This window comes from Protopterus annectens, chromosome 11.part0, assembly GCF_019279795.1.
Source record: "Protopterus annectens isolate FY-2018-M chromosome 11.part0, PAN1.0, whole genome shotgun sequence".
NCBI lineage: Eukaryota > Metazoa > Chordata > Ceratodontiformes > Protopteridae > Protopterus > Protopterus annectens.
The window spans coordinates 63215194-63240884 of record NC_056745.1 but is presented as its reverse complement, the minus strand read 5'-3'; the positions used below and the strand labels follow the sequence as shown (position 1 = coordinate 63240884).

The following is a 25691-nucleotide window of genomic DNA, read 5'->3' as shown; positions in this document are numbered from 1 at the left end:
CTTCGTTAGCCAATGACCTTCTGTGTTAGCCTGTACTTCAGAGAAGTAGATACCAAACAGGAGAGGACCCAGGACTGAACCCTGTGGTACTCCACTTGTCACTGGTCTGAAGTCGGATTTGGAGTCTGCTACTTTCACAGTGTGGGTTCCATCAGTGAGCCAGTTGGCAACCCATCTTGTGACATAGGGATTTATACCTAGTTTAATGAGTTTATCTATAATTCCAGAGTGGGGGATGGTGTCAAAAGCCTTGGCAAGATCTAGATAGGCTGTGTGAACCACCTTACCCTTGTCTACGGCTTTGGTGACTGCTTTAAAGAAGTCTATCAGGTTTAAGAGATATAATCTGCCTTTTACAAACCTGAACTGGGTGGGATCCAGAGTTTGGAGATTACCAATGTCTTTGTTTATAAGTTCCATGATGATATGTTCCATGGCCTTGCAGACCAGGCTTGTCAGGCTAATGGGGCGGTAGTTCCCGGGTCCATGGTGGCCCCCCCCTTGTGGAGTGGGATAACCATTGCTGTTCGCCATTCAGCAGGCACAAAGCCTGAGGTGAGGCTATGATTGAACATGGTACTTAGGTGGGGTGCCAGTTCGTTCTGTAGTTTGTGTAGAATGCAGCCTGGGATGTTGTCTGGTCCCATGGATGCTGTGTTCTTGGCTTTGGAGAGTGTGGTTTTTACCTGTGCAGCCATGATTACAGGAACTTTGCATTCTTCTGGTATAGAGATGGGCTCTTTAGGGGCTGAGAGGGGGGTAAAGTTAGCACTGAACCTATCTGCCAGGATCTTGGAAATATAAGTTGGGTCTGTATATTTAGTGCCATTGTGCTGTAACTCAGAGCAGATCTGAGTGTTGCCATTCAGATTCTTGACATAGCTATAGAATGCTTTGTGGTTGTCTTTAGAATCAGTGGCAATTTTGTTTTCGTAACTAGCTTCGGAGGATTTTATCAGGGATCGCAGCTTCTTACTGAGGCTGACCAGGGAGCTCCTCCACTCGTGGGATTTTACTCTCTTTTGCAAGAGTTTCTTCCGTCTGTTGTACAGTTTGTTTATGGCAGGGAACCACCAGATTGGCTTCCTTTTTTTGGAGGTTAGCGTCTTGGTTCTGTTTGGGATAGCATGATCCATGCACTCATGTAAGTGCTTATAAAGTGCAATTGTGTAGGATACAGTAATCGTAACTGTATTGTCCATCTGCATGGGTGTCATGAAGTTCACCACTTCTGTCTTAAGAAGCATGAAGTTGGCTTTGGAGAAATTTTTTACCATGGTTTCCTTAATGGGGGTTGGAGGCAGGATGTGGATATCTAGGGTAATTAGCTTATGGTCAGATCAGACCAATGAGGCATTGACTTCAGGTGTGGAACACCAGTCACTCATATTGGTAATGACTAGATATAGGATATTGTTGCCCCTGGTGGGGGTGTGGATAAGTTGATGCAGGGCATTGAAGTTTATGAATTCCAGAAAGCGTTGAGTGAAGGAGTTGGTACATGAGTAGTTTTCCCAGTTAATGATGGGGTAGTTGAAATCGCCCATTATTAGGGTGTTTGGTTGAACCCTAATATTTTCCAGTACATCAAGAAAAGAGGAGTGGGAATCCTAGGGCATGGTGGGTGATCTGTAGCAAGCTACAATTTGGATTGCAGTTTTGCCCAGAGTTAGTTGCACTTTGATAACCTCGGCTGCATTATGCTGAGCAACTAGCCTGGAGGTGTGGATATCCTTAATGAATATGGATACACCTCCGCCTTTGGTGTTCCGCTCCAGGTTACATGGCTGAAAAGTGTGGTATGAGTTATAGCCTGGTAGTGCAGAGGTGCTCTCTGGAGCCTTGAACCAGGTCTCAGTCACTGCACAGATATCAATGTTCTCCATTTTAAGGAGTGCCTCGAGTGAGTGCATTTTGAGATTTAGACTTCTGGCATTGAGTAGCATCACCCTCAGTTTTTGCTTGCCTGTTCCTGTTACGGTGGTGAATTTTTCATTTGAACCTTGCCTAAAAAAGGCACTATAGGGGCGGCAAGAAACTTAGCCAGTATCCAGAATCCCAGGGGTGACAGGTGCAGGCCATCGCTGGCAAATCATCGTGATCTGTCGACCATGTCATCCCAAGCAGACAGATACTGGATCCCTTTAGAATGGCACCAGAAGCTTAGCCAATTGCTGAAGTCAATCATTTTGTCCTTGTACTACGGCATCATTCTGGGTGATGGCAGAATACTACTCAGGGCTAGGGTCATACCTGCCTGAGCTACAAGATCAGAGAGCTCTTCCATGTCTCTTTTCATGTAGTCCAGGGAGGTACGTCTCAGGTCGTTCACACCAACATGGATAATGACAGAGTCATATTTGTACTTGTTGTGGAGTGACCTGAGTGCGTGGGTAATGTGGTGGATCCTGCCACCCAACGGGCAGCTGACAGTAACCTTCTCCTTGTTTAGCCTGGTGATATATATATATATATATATATATATATATATATATATATATATATATATATATATATATATATATATATACATACATATATGGATCTATGTTCTTTAATCGAAAGTACTGTTCATCAAAATGTACTTCCACGAACTGACTTCCGCGAAAGTGCAATTTGTCGAAAATGCAGGTTTACGCAAAAATTAAAAGAAAACTAAACATTAACAAAAAAAACCCCACAGTAAACACTAATATGCAGGGGCAAGCTTCCCCTGCACCCCCACACCCACATACTTAAGTATTCTCACTCCGAGATTACACTATAGTGAGGAAAAGAGAATATTCCTTTATCCCCACTGTACCACGATCTCAACAGGAGTTTCTTTAGTTGTACATCAACAGTATATGTTGATGTACAACTAACGGTACATGCAAACTGCATTTTTTTCTTTAGCAAAAGTGCATTTTCGACAAAATGCACTTTTGCTAAAGAGGGTTCGATAAAGTGCGGTTCGATGAACTGTACTTTCGACAATACAAATAGGACCCATATATATATATATATATATATATATATATATATATATATATATATATATATATATCAATTTCTCTCTATATATTTATGTGTGTGTGGGGAAGTATTCCTCTGAAACTCATGCCAAGATCACTATAGTCATGTAAGTATACAACACAGATCTATAAAGTTATATAGCACCGACAATATCAACACGGACTAAACAAAAGGTGCACAGTCCAAAATAGATTCCACCAACAAAAATGACCAGCATGCAAAATAACAATTTATACGTAAGCAGGCAGACCATGAGAAAGTATTGTCACTTTAGCGGGGGGGGGGGGGTCACATAAAGATAGACCCATGCCTCATAGCTCAAAATGCACACAGATTCCATCCTGTGTTTGTAACATTCTTTGAGAAAATGATTGCTTCCGAATTGCAATGATAGAAAAGAAGAAAGAACACACTAAGTAAACAATAAATTAAATTATACAATTAACTACGTGCTGATAATTTGCTTTCCGCAGTGCATTGAAGTACAATAAGCTAAGTGCATTATGAGTAAAAGCTACGGCTGGGATTTAGGAATCCCTTTTGGCTTCTGCATGCCATTTTTACAAGACTTGTGAGTTGCAAGGTTTATCATGGAGGAGCCTCCTTTTACCTCTATTATCGTTGGTGCTGTTCTAAGCATGTACAAAATACCCTTAACAGATGCTATACATGAAGCCATTTGATTCAGAAAAACACAGTAGGCCAGACAGAGTATGCTGAGAAATCCAAAAACACAGTAGGCCAGACAGAGTATGCTGAGAAATCCAAAAACACAGAAGGCCAGACAGAGTATGCTGAGAAATCCTAGTGTGTAGGGCACATACCAAACTTTTGGCAGCAAAAGACATCCTTAGCCAGCCTATTAGTGCAGAGGGTCGCCACTAAAACAAATATCTTTACTAGACACATAAGTAGCTATTGTGTTCCTGCCTTTTTGGGAAGGTGCTCAAAATGTCTGTGCCACTCATCAAATAGCAATATGCCTTTGCTAGCATCCATCAAGCTGCTAGTGACTATGGCCCTCAGCTGACCTCACAAAAATCCAGCCTCTAAGTGTTCAGTGCTATTTGCTTCCTGCTTTGCAGTAGGGGGGCTACATGCTTCACAATTGACACTCTCCTGTCTTTTCGTGATCAAAGCCTTTACATGCCCCTCACAACCATTCAGTCATCACTGCAGTATTCTTCTGGAATATAAGCATCTGGACACTCTGTTACTGCCCTGTCATTACTTAGAGACTTCACTTTCACCCCAAATGCCACATTGATGGTACAAGTCTTCCTTTATTGGGGTATAATACACTGCGACACCAACAGCCCTTCTTGTGTTTATTATTGTAGCTTTCTCCCACTTATACCCCTAGTAGTAGAAATTAGAATATCCCATCTACTCATGACTGCTTTGGCATGTCAGTAAACTATGTAAATCTTGAGTTACTCCAGGCATGTTTGCAACACTGGAATACTGGAATCCTCTTGAAGGTATATTGTGGTCAGCTGCGATATTGCTCCTTCTTTGTGCACAAGAGGTTTTCTAATGTTTTCATTCAAGAATCACATATCAATGTAGAATAGGTTTATTTTATTTTATTTTATTTATCCTTTCTTGATCAGGTTAGTCCCACTAGGCTAGTAGCTTCTTTTCAGGGCAGACCCGATGATTTGGCATAAAAAAATCAGGCACGATCTTCTATACTGTTCCTCTTTGCCACCCGGCATTGAGCATTCCTTCCTGTGTCCAGAAGTGCACAGACTCATACAGCTTTATGTTCCCCACCTGCTTTAAGGTATTCTCTTTAGCAGATGTAAGAGACGGCAGCATTTGTAGGTTCATAGGTATTAGGCTAGCTGCCTTTGCAGACCATTTTAAAGATATCCGATTTCCCTTCAAAGGTGAGAATCAAGCCCAGTGACTTGTGTCTGTGTGGTAAACACCTTAACCATTATGCCGACCCCTATAAAGAGTCTCTATAACAACAGCAAGTTCAGCAAAATAATCTCTCGCAGCAGATGTATGCCATCAGTTGCTTTTGTGTACATTGCACTTAATTTAGTTTTCTCTATTCTATCACAAAATCCACATTATTACTACTTATCTGATTGTGCCATTTTATTTTGATCTTTGAACCTGCTGGCTGGCAATTCTATGCTTTGCTATGGTACCTGTGATGCAGGGATGCATTCACTTAAGTCAGCTGATTAGGGGAAGTATTAACAAATTAATGACAGCTCAGGCTACATAGTCTCAGCAATCAACACTGCGTAGAGTGAGAGGTATGAAAACTACCAGTAACCTTTGACCTATAGCCTTCTCCTCACCCCAACTGAATAGAAGAACTAGGCCTGGGCTCCATTTGATCACTCAGGAATATAATTATAGAACAGGAAATGCAGGTTGAAAAAAATAAACAAAATAAAACAAGGAAAAACTTCCATAAGACAGATACAGATGTATGCACAATGTATATTTATTTCAGACATTCAGTCATACCTGCTCCTTTTCACTGACTGCACATTGCATTACTTGATTGTGCTGTTCCTCCAACATCTCTCCGCTTAGTTCCTCTAAGAATTCATTTCTTTCATCATCTAACCATCCTTCATCAAGCTGCAAAGAAGCATAATTAGAGATGAGAATTATTGTTTCTTAAACACTGCTGAACTGTCTCATCTGGGAATGCCAACTCATTTTTCCTTATGACAGATTAGAGCAAACTGATTCCTTTGGTATATTGGGAATTTGTCATTAAAAAAGGGAATACATCACAGAGCACAAATGGAACATACTTTACTAATTACTTTATCACATATGCAGATACACATCTGAATCCTAAATAGACCTAGTGGTTTACATTTTGTTCAGGTTGCTTATTTTAAACAGACATTAAAAGGTTAAATGTAACATCCCTATTATATCCTATTAAGATAATAACAGCATTGCCAAATCAGCCTAATTGAGATTCAGGGGTCCACTGCAGAATTGGCTTCTCTTTTCTAATACTGGCATTTAGCAGTTGAGCTGTCAGTTTTATTATCACTGTCTAATTACTAGACATTTTAATAGCACGGCTATATTCTAAGGGAGAAAACAGTTTCACTGCAACCCTTTCTGTGGCATGGAAACCTACTAGCAACATAGTGCATACATGCTTCTGAAAAACTAGCGTTTTGAAGATTTTGTATAAATATATAACATATTGAAAACCGTCATTTGTTAAGTTGTAAACAATGTAATAAAATGTTTCATGCAGATTTTATTTCTTTTGTAATATCTTTTGTGAGGTGAAGTCACTTCTGAGTGATCAAACATCTACTGGAATCCGTATGCCAAAAGGAACTGTGACTTGCCTGCCTTAAACATGTTTTTTTAAGTAATATGCGTCTCTACAAAATTCCCTTGGGTCTCTTCCAGTTGCTTTTAATGAGCCCATGGTGTCTCATGTTTTTCAGCCAAATAGATGCTATCAGTCAAATCTGTACAAAACTGACACAGACACATTTAAACATATGATATTAAAAGAACAATTCTGAAAAAACATATTACTGGAAATATGACTGTTTAAGTTAAAGTGCTGAGCAATGTATCTGCACCCTTAAATTTAAAATGGATATAGAATGCAGTTTTGCATTCTATTTACATGCTTTCATTCAATTTGCCAGTATTTTCTGCATGTTTCTTTTTTCCATTATTTTATATGCAAATTAGCACTGCCTTTTCTAAATTGATTGTTTTTAACTTCATCTTTTTTTATTTTTGTATATATAACACATATTTTCAACAATTTCATTCTCTAACCTGAAATTCTGGTCTGGCAACCAGCAGTACAATTTTCTTGCATTCTTCATTAGAGAGCACTGCAACGGCTTCCTCTCGGTTTTGGACATCTTGGCCATTTATCTGGAAAACAAATGAAAGTAACATATTTAGTTTCCATTTCCACAAAACAACGCACAATAAAGGGCAAATATCAGCTCATCTGTGGCAAATGTATGGACAATGAAACTCACACAATGGGTTCATTTTTGTCCAGTCAGAGGTAAGTGCCTTCACTCAATTATGTGCTTACTGTAAGAGCTGTATCGATTGCTGAAGAATGGCGGACATCAGAGGAAGCAGTTATGTTCATAAATGTCCAACCTGTGCCCTGGCAACATATATCTAGCAACACAATTAACCAGCCACTGACAGATGACGTTCATCTTTCTCCATTCAGAGTAATGGAAGTGTCACTTTGAGATAATAGCGCTGAAGGAAGCAAGACTGGTGATGTCACAGCTGGAATCAGTTATACTGTGTGCTTAGAGGCGTCAATTAGAGAGCTATAGTATTATCTCCTACAAAGCAGTATTACAGCCCTTTGTTGAATGCTTCTTCATGTAATCATCTTATATAATTGTTTAAGATGTCATGACATTCACAGCAAGCTTCCCAGTGCAAGTTTCATAACTGAAAAGGCACAGATACGTCTGCTTATATTTCCCAGCAACTAATTGTTACTACTGAACATTAGAGATACAACACACACAGACACAGACATATACACAAATGCATATAAATATAGATATAGATATGTATAGATTATATATTTATATATCCCTACCTACCTCTCTCATATACATGATAGAGATATACGTACGTATAGATTATATATTAGATTCTATGTGCCCTGTTTGAGTTTTGTGAAGATAAGCAACTGTAAAAAGTGACTGTTTCTCCATAAAACAATACATTAAAGTGACACAAAGATCTGTGAACTTGTTTCCAAAGATTTATTTGTATTGTTTAATCCCCATTGTCTGTTTGCCATCAGCTATTCTGTGATCAGTTGGTCCATTTATTCCCCCATGGGGTGAAAGCCAGTTATGGGAGACAATCATCCTGGCAACTAAAAAAAGGCTTTTCTTTTGTGGGCTTTAGCCCTTCCACTGGTGTCAGATATTTTTATTCACACACATGACATCTTGCTATGCCTTTCTCTGTGAGTATTGCTGTTCATGCCCCACACATGCATCACAAAGGTTGCCATCTCCAACTCATATGCTGCATGTCACACAACACTCCTTGCAGTTGATAATGGCTTTGCAGCAGTTATAACTGGCCTCCACAACCCTAAGATGATTGCACCAGCTTCAGAACTCACTGCCAGACTTCTTCGGCTATTTCCTCCAGTGCTTGGGCCCCCAATCAAACGTGGTTCATCTAGAAGAAAGTTAAGGCTCTATCACTGTGCAACATGGAACTGAGGGACTTACTTGCAAAGATTGACTGAATTATTTTTTTTAAATACTCTTTGCTCCCACTGACTATTGACCATCAGCCCCCTCCCAGCCATGCAACCTATTCCTTCCATATCACCTTGTTGAGGATCGAACTGTAGGCACCATCATTCAGGCAACCATTAGGACTGGTATGAGGATATTCAATGTAAGCTCTACATTCCCTTGTGAATGCTGATCTGGGCTGTCCATACTGGTCATCCCTCACTTCTACAAGGGCTGGTGCTAGCAGGCAGCACCAACCCCTTCTCCCAAACTGAGAAATTGGTTTCCCCAGTCTCTACTGGAGAAATTTCTCTTCCCTGTGAGCTAATCAAAATTGCAGATAGTAAAATCAAGCATAAAGAGAAAGTCCATAATTGAAAAAAAGAAATCCAAAATGGTTTGGGGATCCAGAATACATACTGAGCTGGGGAGAAGCAAAGCATCATGGTGTGTTGAGGGAGACTGAGCAGGTTAAATACTAGCATGGAAAATGCTGGAAGAACACAGAGCAGAAACAGTGTCAGGGTTACTGGATGAGGTCTTATGGAGAGGTGAGAGAGAGTGAAGATTTTCAAAAAGATTTACAATAGGCTATAAACAGCAGATAAGACACTGCAGGGAAAGGGTGACAGATGAATGGGAATAGTTTGGGAAAATATAACGCCAAATGGGAGTGAAAGGAATGGCTGGGAAGGTGTATTGAGGAGGAGGAGAAGGAAGTGTGTTCGGCTATTAGTGTTTTGGGGGATGGAGACTGCTAGCCAGATGGCTTTTGATATATTATTACTAAACAATAGGACAAGATAGCTGTGATACTTTGTGGGAAGTAATGAGTGATGTCTGAGGAAAGAGCACCAAGATGTCTTGGGGAAGAAGGCAGGAGGAACTAATAAGCCTGCAAAATATACTGAGGAAGCTGGTGGGAGATGTAGAGGGACAGCAGGCTGGATTTTTGGTGAGAGGATAAGAGTTTGAATGCAGCCTTTCACTGAGAACACTTTATTTCATATGCAATACTAAAATCTTACAAAACCATAACCAGTATTTGTTGGTTTATTACACTGTCTAGTATGACAGAGCATATTTCTTAACCCTGCATAACATGGTTATCATTTACAATTTGTCATTTACAATGAGCTCTATGCTTCAGGTAAGTTTATTTACATTTACAGAAAACGTTTAAGCTGATCTTTTCTGGCTTGGCTGATCGCTTTCACCTTTTTTACTGAATGGTTTGTCTATGTGAACTTTTTATCCTTTGATTTGGATGTCTGGGATATTTTGCAGGTATCATAATGTTTATGGACATCAGGCTATTTTTGTAAAGCATAGGTAAATAATTAACTTATGCTGTATTGAAGAAGTTAAAAAAAGGTTGAAATATGCATGTCTACCCCGAGTGCAGTTTGGCTTTATTGGCCTGAATGTACCCAGAAAGACCTAAAAAGCTGAAACACTGATATGTCCTTAAGTGGTTATTTTGCATATATCCCATGGGACTCTACTACATGAGGTTTCAGGCTTTCCACAGTGAAGACTCTAGCTTGGCTGGGTCTTTTTGCAGTTTTTACTGAATGACTTGTCTATTTACCATATGCTTTGAATGGTATTTGGGATACTTTGCAGACACCCCTATGTTTACAAACATCAGTCTTTGTTTTAAGCTCTGTGTTTTTAAAGTGCACTAAGGTAATTCATGTAGTAGTATCTGGGAGGGAAGCTATTGCAGTTGAATATAGAGCAAATGCATAATTGGTGTATATTAGAAAGAATTACGGTGAAAATCAATAAAAACAGGCACTTCCTTGTAACAGTAAATAGAAGACAGAAGTTATTCTTTGGATATGTTGTGAACAGTTTTTTGTCATTTTAAGATAGGGATGGAGCCATGTTTAATAAGACAGTGCATTGCCATTGCTCATGCAAGTAGGCATTAGTTCCATTATCAGTCAAAAAACATTGCAATCCAGTGTGATTCTGCTTTAAATATCTTGCTCTTTCTGATATTTGCAGCTTTCTGGATCAGGAATTCAGCAATTTGTCTGAATGCAGTCTAATAATTATCATTTTCCTGATGCTTCCAGCACCAAACCAACACACACACACACACACACACACACACACACACACACACACACACACACACACACACACACACACACACGTATGCACATGCACACACACACACACACACACACACACACACACACACACGCACACGTATGCACATGCACACACACACACACACACACACACACACACACACACGCACACGTATGCACATGCACACACACACACACACACACACACACACACACACACACATGCACACACACACACACACACACACACACACACACACACACACACGCACACACACACACAAGTATACGTATGCACACGCACACACACACACAAGTATACGTATGCACACGCACACACACACACACACACGTATGCACATGCACACACACACACACACACACACACACACACACACACACACACACACACACACACACACACACACACACACACACACACACACACACACACACACACACACACACACACACACACACACACACACACACACACACACACACACACACGTATGCACATGCACACACACACACACACACACACACACACACACACACACACACACACACACACACACACACACACACACACACAGATACAGATGCACATATGTACATCCACTCTGTGAGAAGTACTTGAGGTCAAATTTTGCTTAGTATGAAACTTCCATTCATTATTCAGTAATAAGTCTGGATCAACAGATCATGGTGTATATTATATTGCATATGTTACATATAATATATCTTCATTCATCCAGGGATATCGACTCAAGGAACAGCCACTGTAATCCTTGTCATTTTTTAATTTGTAAAGCCTTGTATTTATGTATTTTTTTTTGTATTTTTTTGGAGCTTTTCTCTTCGGTTCTCCACTGAAAATGGGCCTGTGGCTCAGTTGGACTAACCCGGTTAACAGATGAAATATAAATAAATAAACAGACAAGTAGAGAATGAAAGTAGATTGCCAGGTCTTTCTTCCATCTCACACACACACACACACACACACACACACACACACACACACACACACACACACACACACACACACACACACACACACACACACACACACACACACACACACACACACACACACACAAACACCACACTCACACTGAAGGCTAATTTAGATTCACCAGTCAAACTCACGGATACCATGTGAAATGTGGGACTACCTTGAGAAAGCCCATGCCAACACAAGGAAAACATGCATATTCCAGGCAGAATGTACCTCAGCTGAAAACTGAACTCAAGAACCTCTTATTGTGAGGTGATAATGCATCTTACTGCGCTAGTGTGACTCCTGTAATTTGGATTAAATTCTTACATATACACACCTATAGTGCACGTGTATGTGTGTGTGTGTGTGTGTGTGTGTGTGTGTGACTACATGCATGTATGTGAGTGTGTTGATGAGTGTGTATGTGTAGACAGAAACATGGGAAAAGATACACGGTCAGAGTAGAAATAATAACTGTGGTAGAAGAAGACGGCTTGCACCTTTCACCCCTTGGCTTTCGAATACTGGCCAAGGCTCTTGCTGCACCCATAGTGCCTTTTTTAGGCAAGGCTCAAAATTCAAACCCATCTCCATAAACAGCACAAGTAAAAAAATAAGGGTTATGCTACTCAACGTCAGGAGTTCAAATCCCAAAATGCATGTGCTCGAAGCACTCCTAGGTATGGAGAACGTCGACATCTGTGCAGTAACTGAAACCTGGTTCATGGCTCCAGAGAGCACTCCAGCACTACTGGGCTACAACTCATACCACACATTTCGGATATTAAGTAAATTCGATCGGGGGGGTGATAAACCAAGTTGTCTCTTAAACAGGATGGTAGCTTATCAAAGTGTACATTTGTATATGTAGGTGCAGTTCTATAGAGGTGGATATTTTATCTGTGTGAAGGTGAATATTTTGTCCAGACTCTCTCATTTTTAACAATACATTTATCCAGCAACTAACTGTAAATAAACGAAGAATGGAATTTAATGTTTTATTGTTTGCTTTTGTCACAATTCTAAAACATTATGGCTTGATTAAAAACCATGATTGGTATTTTCCTTTCAATGTCATTAGCTTTTGCACCTTGCCCATTTTAGCACGTGTGGCACATTTCTGTTAATCCTATCTCCATATAAGCGAAAAAAAAATGTGAACGTTTATAGGTACCTTATATGCAGTCTTGAACAAAAACTTAAAACTGAAGAGTAATTTTATGGCATCACCATCTGATTGGTCAGTCCATTGATGACATCAGGCAATGAAACAGACAAAAACAGCCAGCAGGAACCAACAGTCAAGGAAAGGAAAGAGTGCTATACAAAGTTATAAAAAATATGGAAAAATGATGTTTCCATGCATTTTCTTCCTGTTGGTTGTCTGATGGAAGACAATGGATTTACTGATAGTACATGCCACTCCCTGTAGGATGCATTCATGTGCATACAGGTGGATCAGCTAGATAGTGGATTCAAAAGGTACAGGAAATCAGACTTTGGTGCATTATTTTATTGTGGTAATGGTTCCTGTCTTTACTTGCAGTTAAAGACACACAGTCATGCAACTTGATGATTATGACTGAGTGTATTTAACATCTAACCTTAAGAAGGATATTGAATTATTTCCATGGGAGCACAGATAGGGGTTGCAGGCACACAAGCAAAGTTATTATTTCATAGCCCATGCTGTAGATGTGAATAACACAAATACAGAAAAGGTACTGTAAGTGTGATTGAGTTAAATGACTTGTATATTAAGGGATCAGGAAGACCTTGGCTTTTGATTTTATGGGACTATTTTGAAGTTGCTGGGAGACAGGGAATTTGAAAAACATTTTTCATCTTGAAGATCTGTATCTTTGTTGAACAGAAATTAAGATATTGGAATATATGTTGCAGATGCATATACAGTCAAAAGAAATTAACTTTGTTTCATGTGAAGTAGAGGGTTTGGTATGGGTTGTCTAGAATATTCTATGGATAATTAGTAGTCTAGGAGGTTATACACTGACTTGGCAAAAGGATTTCTTTTTGGAAAACAGATATAGAAAAGGTTATGATAGGGTCTGTCATGTTTTTGTTTAATATGGTCCAGCAGTTAGGATTATGATGTAAGTTTTGTGTTTGTCTACATTTCTTGTTCAGATTTGAAACAAATGGATAATGGTTAAAATGGGTCAGGTATTTCTATGTAGAGAGAGATGAGGCAAGATGCCTTCTCAATATAATCGCATACTGCACAGTTTAAAAATGCAAATGATGAGTGTCTTTCTTTAATACAGTATATATACAGTAGATATAAAAAGTGTACACACCCCTATTAAAGTGCCAGGTTTTTGTGATATAAAAAAATGATACCACAATAAATCATTTCAAAACTTTTCCCAACTTTAATGTGACCTATAACCTGTACAATTCAATTGAAAAACAAACAAATCTGTTAGGGGAAAAATATAAAAAATAAAAAACGTACAATAAGCTGTTGCATAAGTGTGCACACCCTTTAACTAATACTTTGTTGAAGCACCTTTTGATTTAATTACAGTATTCAGTCTTCTTGGGTACATACCTGCCATCAATTAAAGAGACTCTGATTAACCCCAAATAAAGTTCAACTGTCCATACCTCCTAACTGTCCCGAATTACTCTGGTTTTACCAAGTTTTGGGGTCCAAATAATGGGGTGCCACGATTCCAGAGTGGCACCCCTTCATTTCAAATTTATTTTCCTTTCTGCGCTTTGTTTTTTTTATTTTTTAATTTTTACGCTTCGTCAGCTGACGTCATCACTTGCGCGATGACTTCAGCTCCACCAGCCTGTCAGAACTGAGCGCTTGTGTAGGTGTTTCAGCTCTGGTTCAAATGCTTTCCGAGCGGCAAGTCACTAGAGCTGGAAATGCCTGTTTAAAACACTCGAGATTTTAAGAAGATGCTCGCTCAAATTTATTATGTGGTGGTGGATTCTATTTACAACACTCACTCAGATGTGCTGGATTCTAGTTACAAGAAGATGCTCACTCGGATTTATTATGTGGCAGACGGTGGATTCTATTTATAAGAAAACGCTCGCAGCCTCGCTTGGATTTATTATGTGGCAGACGCTCGGGATGTGGATTTTATATAGAAGAGTTAGAGGTAAGGGTGTGTGTGTGTGTGTGTGTGTGTGTGTGTGTGTGTGTGTGTGTGTGTGTGTGTGTGTGTGTGTGTGTGTGTGTGTGTGTGCGTGTGTGCGTGTGCGCGCGTGCGTGTGTGTGTGTGTGTGTGTGTGTGTGTGTTACTGTGTTGTGTTTCATTGGAGATTTGGAGTAAAAGGAAACTGTGATTAACAGCATGCAGTTTAAACAAATTCCTTTTAAAATACTTTTAAATGCATTTATTTTTATCTGCTGCTTTGTGTAGTAATGCATAATATTTATGAAGTTGGACAAACAACATCTAGAAAATATTTTAAAGAATAGTTATGATCCAGCTTTAGCAAAATGACAGAGAGATTCAGTCACACAAAATAAAAATTTATCATTTTGGCAATGTTAGGTCTCAGGTTCACGGAATAAAATAATCATTAAAGTTGACATTGTAACATTTAAGCAACATTAGGCCTCAGGTTCATGGAGTAAAATGAACATTACTGTTGAAAAACAGACACTTTATTTAATTGGTTTGTGTTTGAATGAACCGCTTTGTATCATTACTAAGTTTTGATAACATTTTCTTTATCTGCTGATGCTAACTGTACAATTTTTATGTTCTCAACTTTGTTCTCAACATTTTCATGGTGAATTTGTGAAATACCTTTTTAATTCTTTTTTAAACCAGAAACAAGTCACACATAACTTAAATTAATGTCACATAACCTCAGCTAACATACATTACCAAAACCATGTTATTGATATCTAACCTGCTACAAAAATGTATCAGTTTTATAAAAAATATATAATGCAGAGAAAGAAGCACATGGTTTGCACTGGAGTTAGACTGCATCATTAGCAGTTAAATAAATGTCAACAATAAAATGAAAACATGAGGCAACTGGCAAGTAGAAATTGGTGCAGTAATCCTTCAGAGTATTCAAAAAGTTATGCAAGATTTATAAGTAGGTAATATATTTTTCTTATCTTGATTTAGTTTTTACTTCATTTTTCTGATATTAATTGTACTGTTTTATAAAGCTAGACACTGAACAATGCATCACACTCTATAGGGAAGCTTTGCTACTAATTATAAACTCTACAGCAAATAAAACAATGTCCTTAGATTTCTGATCTGAAAGTATATTTATAGGTTTGATGAAGAAGCTAGAAATCTTTTGGTCATTCAACCAATTGGGCCCCATACCTAACTACCAAACCTCCAGCAGCTGCAATATTGATCCATTTGTTACTTTTGGATGAAATCCTTATAGCACATTTGATCCTTTCTTAGTGAGAGTGAAGTGGTGAAAGTGATGTCATCATCAGCAATTGGGTGGTGATTTTTTATTAAATCTTAACTCCCTGTCAACGTCCAGCTAGCATTCCTAGAATTGGTATGCAATGGGCACAGTGCAAGACTGTCAGTCATTTCTGCAAGTGATATACAAGGAATATAATTTAATAAAATCAGGAAGGTGTATCAAATAAAATAACACGTATGTTTCTTGTTTTGTGTGCAAGGAGCCAATGATTTGAAAACAGCCCAAAGGTAATCTTTATCCACCACTGGCCAGATGCATTTTATTTGGATGTGCTGTGGGTTTCAATGCTGTTTCAATGAATGTGAGTTTCAAGGGCAGAGAATTTTAATGCCAAGTCTATTTTCATTGTGAGACAGTATTGCTTTCTTTACCAGATGTCTATTAATGTTTGTGCATTGTTGTACTGTAAAATGTAAAAATAAAATCGAAATACTCATTGTAGAAGTAAAGCAGTATGCACGCATTTGTGTTTATGGTTAATGGGGCAAAATAGCCAGGTAATGGGACATTGGAATAGCTGCAGGGGGACTCTGGTGCCATATTTTCGTTGTCTGTTCTTCAGTTTGCATTTGAATGTTGGTATCCCACAATTCCACTGGAGTGGGTGGGGTTACATAATTGTGTATGCAAATTAGATGTTAATCAGCGTACAGATTTGTACTTATTTTTCATGGGCCTTGTCCAGATTTTTGATGTTTCCAGGTTGAGTGGTATGCAGCTGTCATAGTAGGATTTTCCTGACATTTACTCAGTTGCTTGCTATAGCAAAAGCCATGGTTTGCAGAGAGCTTACAAAGCATCAAAGGGATCTCATTGTTGAAAGGTATCAGTCAGGAGAAGGGTACAAAAAATTTCCACAGCATTGGATATACCCTGGAACACAGTAAAGATAGTAATCAAAAAGTGGAAAAAATATGGGACAACAGTGACATTGCAAAGAACTGGACATCCCTCCAAAACTGATGAAAAGACAAGATGAAAATTGGTCAGGGAGGCTGCCAAGAGGAGAAAGACAAACAAATCACCAGGAACAGAAGATGAAACTCACACTGCAGTGTGAGTTTCATCTTCTGGTCCTGGTGATTTGTTTGCCTTTGGTTTTTGGTTTGGTTCAGACTTTCTGTTTTTGTAAGGCTACCAAGAGACCTACAGCAACACTGAAGGAGCTGCAGGAATTTCTGGCAAGTACTGGTTGTGTACTACATGTAACAACCATCTCCCATATTCTTTATATGTCTGGACTATGGGTAGGGTTGCAAGATGGAAGCCTTTTCTTACACAGGAAAATATCCAGGCCCAGCTAAAATTTGCAAAACAATAAATCAAGTCTCCCAAAAGCATGTGGGAAAATGTGTTATGGTCTGATGAGACCAAGGTTGAACTTTTTGGCGCAAAAACAACACTTTGCATCACCAAAAGATCACCATCCCCATGGTGAAGCATGGTGGTGGCAGTATCATGTTTTGGGGTTGCTTTTCTACACCTGGAACTGGGGCTTTAGTCAAGGTGGAGGGAATTATGAACAGTTCCAAATAACAGTCACTTTTGGTCCAAAACTTTCAGGTGTCTACTAGAAAGCTGAAGATGAAGAGAAATTTCACCTTTCAACATGACAATGACCCTAAGCAAACATCCAAATCAACAAAAGAATGGCATCACCAGAAGAAAATTAAAGTTTTGGAACAGTCCAGCCAGAGCCCAGACCTAAATCCAATAGAACATCTGTGGGGCGTCCTGAAGAGGACTGTGCACAAGAGATGCCCTTGAATCTGACAGATTTGGAGTGCTTTTGCAAAGAAGAGTGGGCAGATATTGCCAAGTCAAGATGCGCCATGCTGATGAACTCTTACCAAAGAAGACTGAATACTGTAATTAAATCAAAAGTTTTGAAATTATTTATTGTGGTCTCATTTTTTATATCACAAACACCTGGCATTTTAACAGGGGGTGTACATTTTTTATATCCACTGTATATTTAAAATATACATACCCTTTAATGACATTTAAAGAAATAAGATAATTTGGAGTTTTACTAGAGAGGTGTGAGTCTGCAAAAATGGCAAAAAAAGATGAATATAGTTATTATCAAACATCAGTATGGAAGAAATTATGCCAATGAAAACAGACATCAGGATATCTTGATAAAGATAACCAGATTTAATGGTATTATATACTCAGTTTTTATCCCTTGTAGGCAGAGTTCTCAAATTTTTTGCTCAAGAATCAGGGTCAGAGCCAAACATAATACAGAAAAGGCCCCAAAAACAGGGACAGTTTTTAAATATTACTGTAATTTACTTAGAAAAAGTAAATGGAATAACATGTTTTACATCAACATGCATTTTCTGAAGAATAAGAATGAAACTCTAATGTTTTTCATGGTTGGCTTACTGTAATCCTCAGTGACTGACCAGAAAGTCAAAAATGTTATGAGGGAAAGAGCAAAGATATGAGACAGAATCAGGGACAATTGAGAGCAGTGCGCAAAGACATGTTTTGACTAATTCCAAAATGTGATTAGATATAGAATGCAACTGATATTGAAACATTCCTTTTTAATAGATTTTATATTGTCTTCAGCCCTTCAAACTTTATCTATAAACGTTTGTTGTCTTATGCAAGTGTTGAAGAGTGAGCTTATACCTGTGACAAGACTGAAACCAGTGTCCTCGTATTTTTCAGTGCCATACTGCTCGAAAATTCTGGAGTGTATCGTGTAAATTGTGAATTCCTAAATGGCCATCATAGCACTGTGTAGGGCCTGTACTATCCTACATCTCTATCCTGATGGTGAAAGAAAGTCTACCTTCTATTATAATGTCATACGAGAGGGCAGATTATACCAGTGACTATCCAATGCTACTCCAACATTATGACATGCTGGAGTACAGGCAACACCGGGACAAGGTAATGAGATTTAGAAGGATTTTGTTTAAATTAATTTCATGACTATTCTTGAGAGAAACCAAACACCTCATGACCCACCATTTAACTGATGAAGTCCTCCAAAGCCCGCCTTGCCTGTGGTTGCTTGTGATAATGCATGAAAATGTATGGAGGGTATGTTTTGGGGCTGCACTATTGACATACAGCACAAACCCTGCTGGAAAGTTGTTTCAAGTTATGCTCTGTGTCCAAAGGGGATAACTTACAAAAAGCAATGACTGTGCATGCATGGAATTCTTGACTGCACCCCCCCCCCACAACAGGATATACAGCCCTTGGCTGTCCTTCACAACATTACGTACATCCTGTTGTATAGTTCTGTCCTTCACAAAATGATGTACATCCTGTTGTATAGTTCTGTCCTTCACAACATTACATACATCCTGTTGTACAATTCTGCCCCCTCACAACACTACATACATTCTGTTGTACAGTTCTGTCCCTCACAACACTACGTACATCCTGTTTTACAGTTATGTCCTTCACAACACTATGTACATCTCTGTTGTACAGTTCTATCCTCCACAATGCTATGTATATCCTGTTGTACAGTTCTGTCCTTCACAACACTACGTACATCCTGTTATACAATTTTACTCATGTTGGTATTGACACTACAGGCTACTTGTCTTTCTACCATGTGTTGCCTATAATGCTAGTACTGACATACAGATAAAACACTAACTATGCTAGGTGAGTGGGTCATGCTGTTTGTTACTTAGTCATTTGACACTGGCATTCAGCAATAGCCCGATGGCATTCTGAACCTGATTCACATTCTGAACAAGATTCACTTTCTGAACCTGATTCACATTCTGAACAAGATTCACATTCTGAACCTGATTCACATTTTGGAATTTGGTGTAGGGCTCCAGAATTCATCATTAATCTTCACAGTTTGGGGAATGCTAGAGCTCTTGTCTTAGACTGGGCATTGTGTTCCTGTTTGGGGAAGACTGATACCTCCCTCAAAGCATGACTTCCTTTTGAATCCAGCCAAGTTATACTTTTTAGGTTTAAAAAATTGCATCCTTGACTGGATCTCAGTTTTTTTATGGAGTGCCAGGTTCAGCCGTACTGTTAAAATCAGATATATGAGTTTAGATATATATTGATTTGTTTCACATGTTTTGCAAATGATTATTACAATTTTTTTGTATTCTTGTTTTTTTTTTTTTGTTAGCATGAATCTTCTGAAGGATATGAAGTCTGAAACTCGAATATCTGTCATTTAATCATTTTAAATCACCTAGTCCAACCTGGGGAAAGCATCATCTCTGCTAAGCAGTCCTGTGGTATGGCTGCCCGTCGCGCCTCATGTCTATTACCTGTGGGCTCCCACTCTCTCCTGCCCAGGAAAGACATTAATATCCACCAAAGAATCTATAGACCCACAGAAACCACTGGAAAGAATATCATCTCCAGGGATCTGGTGAAGACTCCTACCCTCACTGCACCCTTTGGAGCAACAATCCCTTCATTAAAAGCAATACAAACTCAGTGTACCTAACCTTATACTATGATGTTTGCATTTAGTTAACTATTTCTGTTAAGAGCTTAATACTACAGCCTACTATCAAGCGATAGCAGCCATCTGCAGACCGCTTGTACCCCAAGCCTAGCCACACTCTTATAAATATTGTTCTCTTAATTACAAAGCTACTTTACCAATATTTTTCTGTGAAGGACTCTTCTCTGCTGTCATTCCCCCTGTCACCACTAGGTGATACCCTATACCTTTACCATAGCATACCTTACCGTTTTCACCTCTTTCATTCCAAACTCAGTTAAACCTCTATCGTTCAGCTATTTTTACCCAGTTTTTTCACTACCCTTTGCCTGACACTCCTAAAATATCCCTTGCCCTGCCCAACTTACATTTCTTCTGTTTTTACTCTGCAAACCCTCTTTAGCAATTACCTACCTCTTAACTGTAGTCTTGTACAGCCACAGATTGTTTTTTCGTAGCTGTGGCTTGTCCATCCTTTGGCTCTACCCACTCCGTTCGCCCTGCAGGCTCACTCCACTCCCCTACCCTACCCCCAAATTCCATCCACCCCCAGAGCACCTGACCTTATACTTCCATAGCCACACTCCCAACCAATAGTCTACATTATCTCATTAAACAATTAAATATTTTATCCCTGTTTTTTCCTTCCTCTCCCTAATTCCCCTAGCAGCTCCACCCCTTCACTGGCCTACTCTACATCCCAATTGACCTGTTTTACCTATCCTATATGCCAAACAATGACTAGCACCAGCAGGCCAATACACTTTAAAGTTCTCCTCTGGTCTGTATGTCTTACCAATCTACTAATATCTTACAGCTTAAGCTACTATGAAGCCCTAAGCTTTACTAGATTTCAACACCCTACAAGGCAAACAAACCCATTCTCTCTTACAGCTTCTCACACCCATATTAACATAACATCCTCATCATCCTACCTTCTTCCACAATTTCACAGATTATCCCATACTAAATATTTCCAAATCAAAAAGGAATACCCTATATTCTTTAAAGTCTTCAAACTTAAATATCATCTTCAATTAGGTCTACTTCAACACGGTGACATTCATCCAAACCCAGGGCCTTACACTACCACTGCTGACTCCTCATCAGCCAATATTTCTCTTTCTAACAACCCCACCAAAACCCTAAACTCTCTCTTTATAGGCCACCTTAACATACGTAGCTTAAACAATAAAATTACACAACTTCATGCCCTATTAGACACCTATTCTTTTGACATCTTAGGCCTAACTGAAACTTGGCTCAAACCCATAACTAAAAACAATAATATAATTCCACCAGGGTATAACATACTCCTACTTGACCGTCTAAATAAAAAGGGTGGTGGGGTGGCTTTACTGTTTAAATCTTCTTTGAAGGTCACCTCAATAGACATTCATCCATCATCACCTTCTAATCTCAAAATTTTAACCGCTAAGCTCCAAATAAATGTTAATAAATCCATAAACAGTATTTGCTCATATATCCCCCAGGAAATAACATTAATACTCTTGTAAATACCCTCAGCTGGCTCTCAATGACCCTCCCACAAGAAATCATACTCATTGGTGATTTTAATATTGACTGGAATGGTTGTACCTCTCCCAAATCTACTACTCATATAAACCTATTTGGCTTTCACCAAACCATTACATTCCCTACCAGGACCCACAAACCTAGCAAGAAACAAACTGCCTTAGATTGGAGACTAGTTAGCAGCAACCCTCTCAATTACAAAACCAGCATTCTTCCCGATGAAATTGGTGACCATTTCCTTACCTTCATAACTAGTAAAAAGACCACCATTCCCAAAGAAACAATATTTAGAACAACCCGGAACAAAAAAAAAATGTCAACTCAGTGAACTCCCAAGCAGAGCTCAAAGCATGCAACTGGTCACCCCTAAAATGCCTGCCTCTTGATGAAGCAGTCTCTTTCTTTAACAATAAATTTCTGCAAATCCTTAATAACCATGCTCCCTCATGTACTGTGAGAACTAAAAACAAACCTGCTCCTTGGCTCTCTAATGAGACTAGGCACAGCATTAGACTAAGAAATAAAATATGTTCCAAATGGAGGAAAACAAAAAACCCAATAGATCACCTAAACTTTAGATAGCTTTGAAATGCCACAAAAAGAGCTATAGTCCTTGACAAAAAAAAACTACCTCAAACTCCAACAAACCCAACAGCAAAACCCACAAAAGTTCTGGTCAGAAATCAACAAACTGCTGCATCCAGGTCACTCCAAAACTCCTACCCCCTCTAACCTAACTCAAAGCCCCCCCAACCAAATTGCTGACACATTTAATAAATTTTTCTCTGAAACTGTCCAATCCCTAGCTAACACCTTACTACCTGTCACCACCACAGAATCTCCTCCGCTGACCAATCTACCCCAAACTTTTCATCTTCAGCCTGTTCCCACATCCCTCATTCACACTCTACTTCTTAAACTAAAACCATGTACACCATCAGTTGATCTCCTCCCAGCTGAATACCTGCAAATTGCAGCAGGAGTACAAGCCTACCCAATCTCCATCCTCATAAATAGAACCATTTTAATCCTACATCCCATCTCTATGGAAAATCTCACATATTATCCCCTTGCATAAGGGAGGCAACTCAAATGAACTCTCAAACTTCTGCCCTATAGCCCTCCTCTCACCCCTAGCTAAAGTTATGGAGAGATGTAGTCACTGGCAACTACCGCATCACCTCCTTGAAAATAACCTATTAGTGGACTGACAACATGGTTTCAGGCCTTTCCACAGCACTACCACAGCACTCCTATCCTTTACTGATTGCATTAATAAAAATAGAAATAGTAACCTGCTCTCTTTATAGATCTCTCCAAGGCCTTTGATATGGTGAACCACCAATTACAAAAAAATATTCTCAAATCTCTTTCAATTGATACCCAAGCAGTTAAATGGTTTCATTCATACCTTGAAAATAGACAACAAGCAGTGCGCTGGGAGAACAACTTTTCCTCCCAGCTCCTGATCACTCTTGGAGTCCCACAAGAATCTATTTTGGGTCCATTCCTCTTTAGTATTTTCATTAATGATCTGAAAACCTCCCTTCCCCAAACTACCTGCATACAATATGCCAACAATTCAACTCTAATCTGTGCTGCTTCCTCTCCAACTGAACTCCAAAACAGGGCACAAACTGTATTCACCTTAGTAGAAAAATGGTTCCACCAACGGTGTCTCCTCTTGAACCCAAAAAAAACAAAACTACTACTGTTTACACCCATACAGAAGACCCCTCCACTCAGTCTCTTACTTACCTCTAATAATGGTACTATCATCACTCCTGACACTATCACTAAACTCCTAGGTGTAACAATAGATAATAATCTCAACTTTGACACACACATTAACCTAACTATTAAATCTGTAAATAGAAAACTTGGTTTCCTGTATAAACTCAAACAATTTCTCACAGCCTCAGCCAAGATTACTATTGCTCAAACTCACCTGATTTCGACCCTTCTCTATGCCCTCCCCACATACACAAACCTAACCAAAAGCAATTTAAATAAACTGGCAACTTCTTACAACAACATAGCCAGATTTGCGACGGGTACCCCATTTAGAACCCACCACTGCCAAAATCTAAAACTATTAGGATGGCTGGAAATACAAAATCAGCTACTCTACCAGCAACTCACCTTTATCCACAAGGTCTTACACCATCCCACAAATACACCTATACTCGGTAACCTCTTCAATTCTTATCAAAATCTTCCAACCCTACGGTCCGCAAATAGGTTACAAGTAGCCACCTTAAAATCTAAAAACAAATCAGGGGACTGTCTGTTTTCTAACTCTGTTGGTAAACCGTGAAACAAACTCCGAACTGAACTAACTTCTACTACATCCACCCATCTTTTCAGGAACCAATTAAGATTTTTCTTAAAATCCCAATGGCTTTTCCCATGCACTAAGCCCGACTGATACTATCTTCCCTTGCCTTTAGCCTTTTTTACATCAATTCTCTTACCTTTTCTTCTGCTCTCTCTTCTAAAAATATAAATAATTTGCTCTCTTCATACCCATCACTGTGCTGTGTGAATTTCCTCGACACAATATGTTAACTGACTAATGCTTATATTTGTCTATGTTAACTGTTGCTCCAAATGATTGTAACAAAAACTTCATAGTATTACCCTATCTGCTTACTGCTGCTGAAATAACAACTGTACATGAGTGTATAGTTATCTAATTGTTTTTGAATGTACAGTTATCTATTTGCATTTTGTATTAACTGTTTATTTTTCTCTGAGCTTTTCTCCTCGGGCTTCTACTGAAAATGGACATATACCCGGTCAACAAATGTAAAATAAATAATAAAATAAATTAATAAAATAAATAAATTTTGTCAATTCAATCCTCAGAGATTTCCCTGAGAAACACAAATTTTAGGAGGAACAGATGAAAAATATGAAGTGAAAATCTAGATAGTTGAGAGCATACCTCACAATCTCTCAGAGCAAGAAATCTGGACAAAGCCATAAATAATGGAGGACAAAGGCCCAAAAATAGGGAACTTCAAACCTCAATGATTTGACAGAAAAAAGCAATTTGATGATAAACAGACCACCTAGGAGGTACAAATCTGGGCATTCTATGAAAATCTATACAGTTGAGAGGTATGGTTGAAAGTTGTTTGTTGTTCTTCTTTCGGCATTTCCCGGTTAGGGTCGCCACAGTGGAACTCCGGTCCGCTAATGATTGGCAGTTGATTTTTATGGTGCCGAAGTGCCAGCTTGATGCCCAACCTTCAACGAAGGCATTCCCATTTATGCATGTCTTTCGAATGCCACTCGACCGCGGTAAGGACATGCAGACTCCACACAGAAGGCGCTCCAGACGAGAATTGAACGGGAGAACCTCTTGCTGTGAGGCGACAATGCTACTGCTGCACCACCGCATAACAAAATCATGGCTAATCACATAACATGTGAAATAAATGTACATCCAGTTGTAACTTACTACTGAAGAACTCAAAAGACCAAAGGAAGATACCTTAGTATCATTAATATACATACACATACGTTACAATCCTTACCTGTATGCTATGCCATGTTTCTTATAATGCTCCCCCTACTGCACCAGTAACACTGGAACATGAAGTGACATTCCACAAGGTAACAGAGCTGACAGACATACCTGTTCCATGGATTATACTCAAGTGTCCAGTAAAGCACCATTGGTCTGACAGGAAGCCCATAATATGCTTAGAGGGAAGCTGAACAAGTATTCCGGGTCTGTGCACAAGGAATGATCTCACACAGAATTATAGGTATTCAGTATGACATTTGTGCAAACTTGCATGATTCATATGCTTTGGAAAAACAAATGGCACACCATATCCAAATAAACAATTGTAAAG

At 39.1% G+C, this 25691-nt stretch overlaps 1 protein-coding gene across 2 annotated transcripts in view; it reads right to left on the bottom strand.

Moving 5' to 3' along the window:
- PDZRN4 (PDZ domain containing ring finger 4) overlaps positions 1 to 25691 on the bottom strand; it is a 953431-nt gene that overhangs the window by 29035 nt on the left and 898705 nt on the right. For both annotated transcript variants that reach the window (XM_044087444.1, XM_044087445.1), the window contains exons 6-7: positions 6811 to 6912; positions 5506 to 5622 (exon numbers count right to left, since the gene is read on the bottom strand). In XM_044087444.1, the coding sequence (XP_043943379.1) occupies positions 5506 to 5622; positions 6811 to 6912 (219 nt within the window). The remainder of the gene's footprint in view (positions 1 to 5505; positions 5623 to 6810; positions 6913 to 25691) is intronic.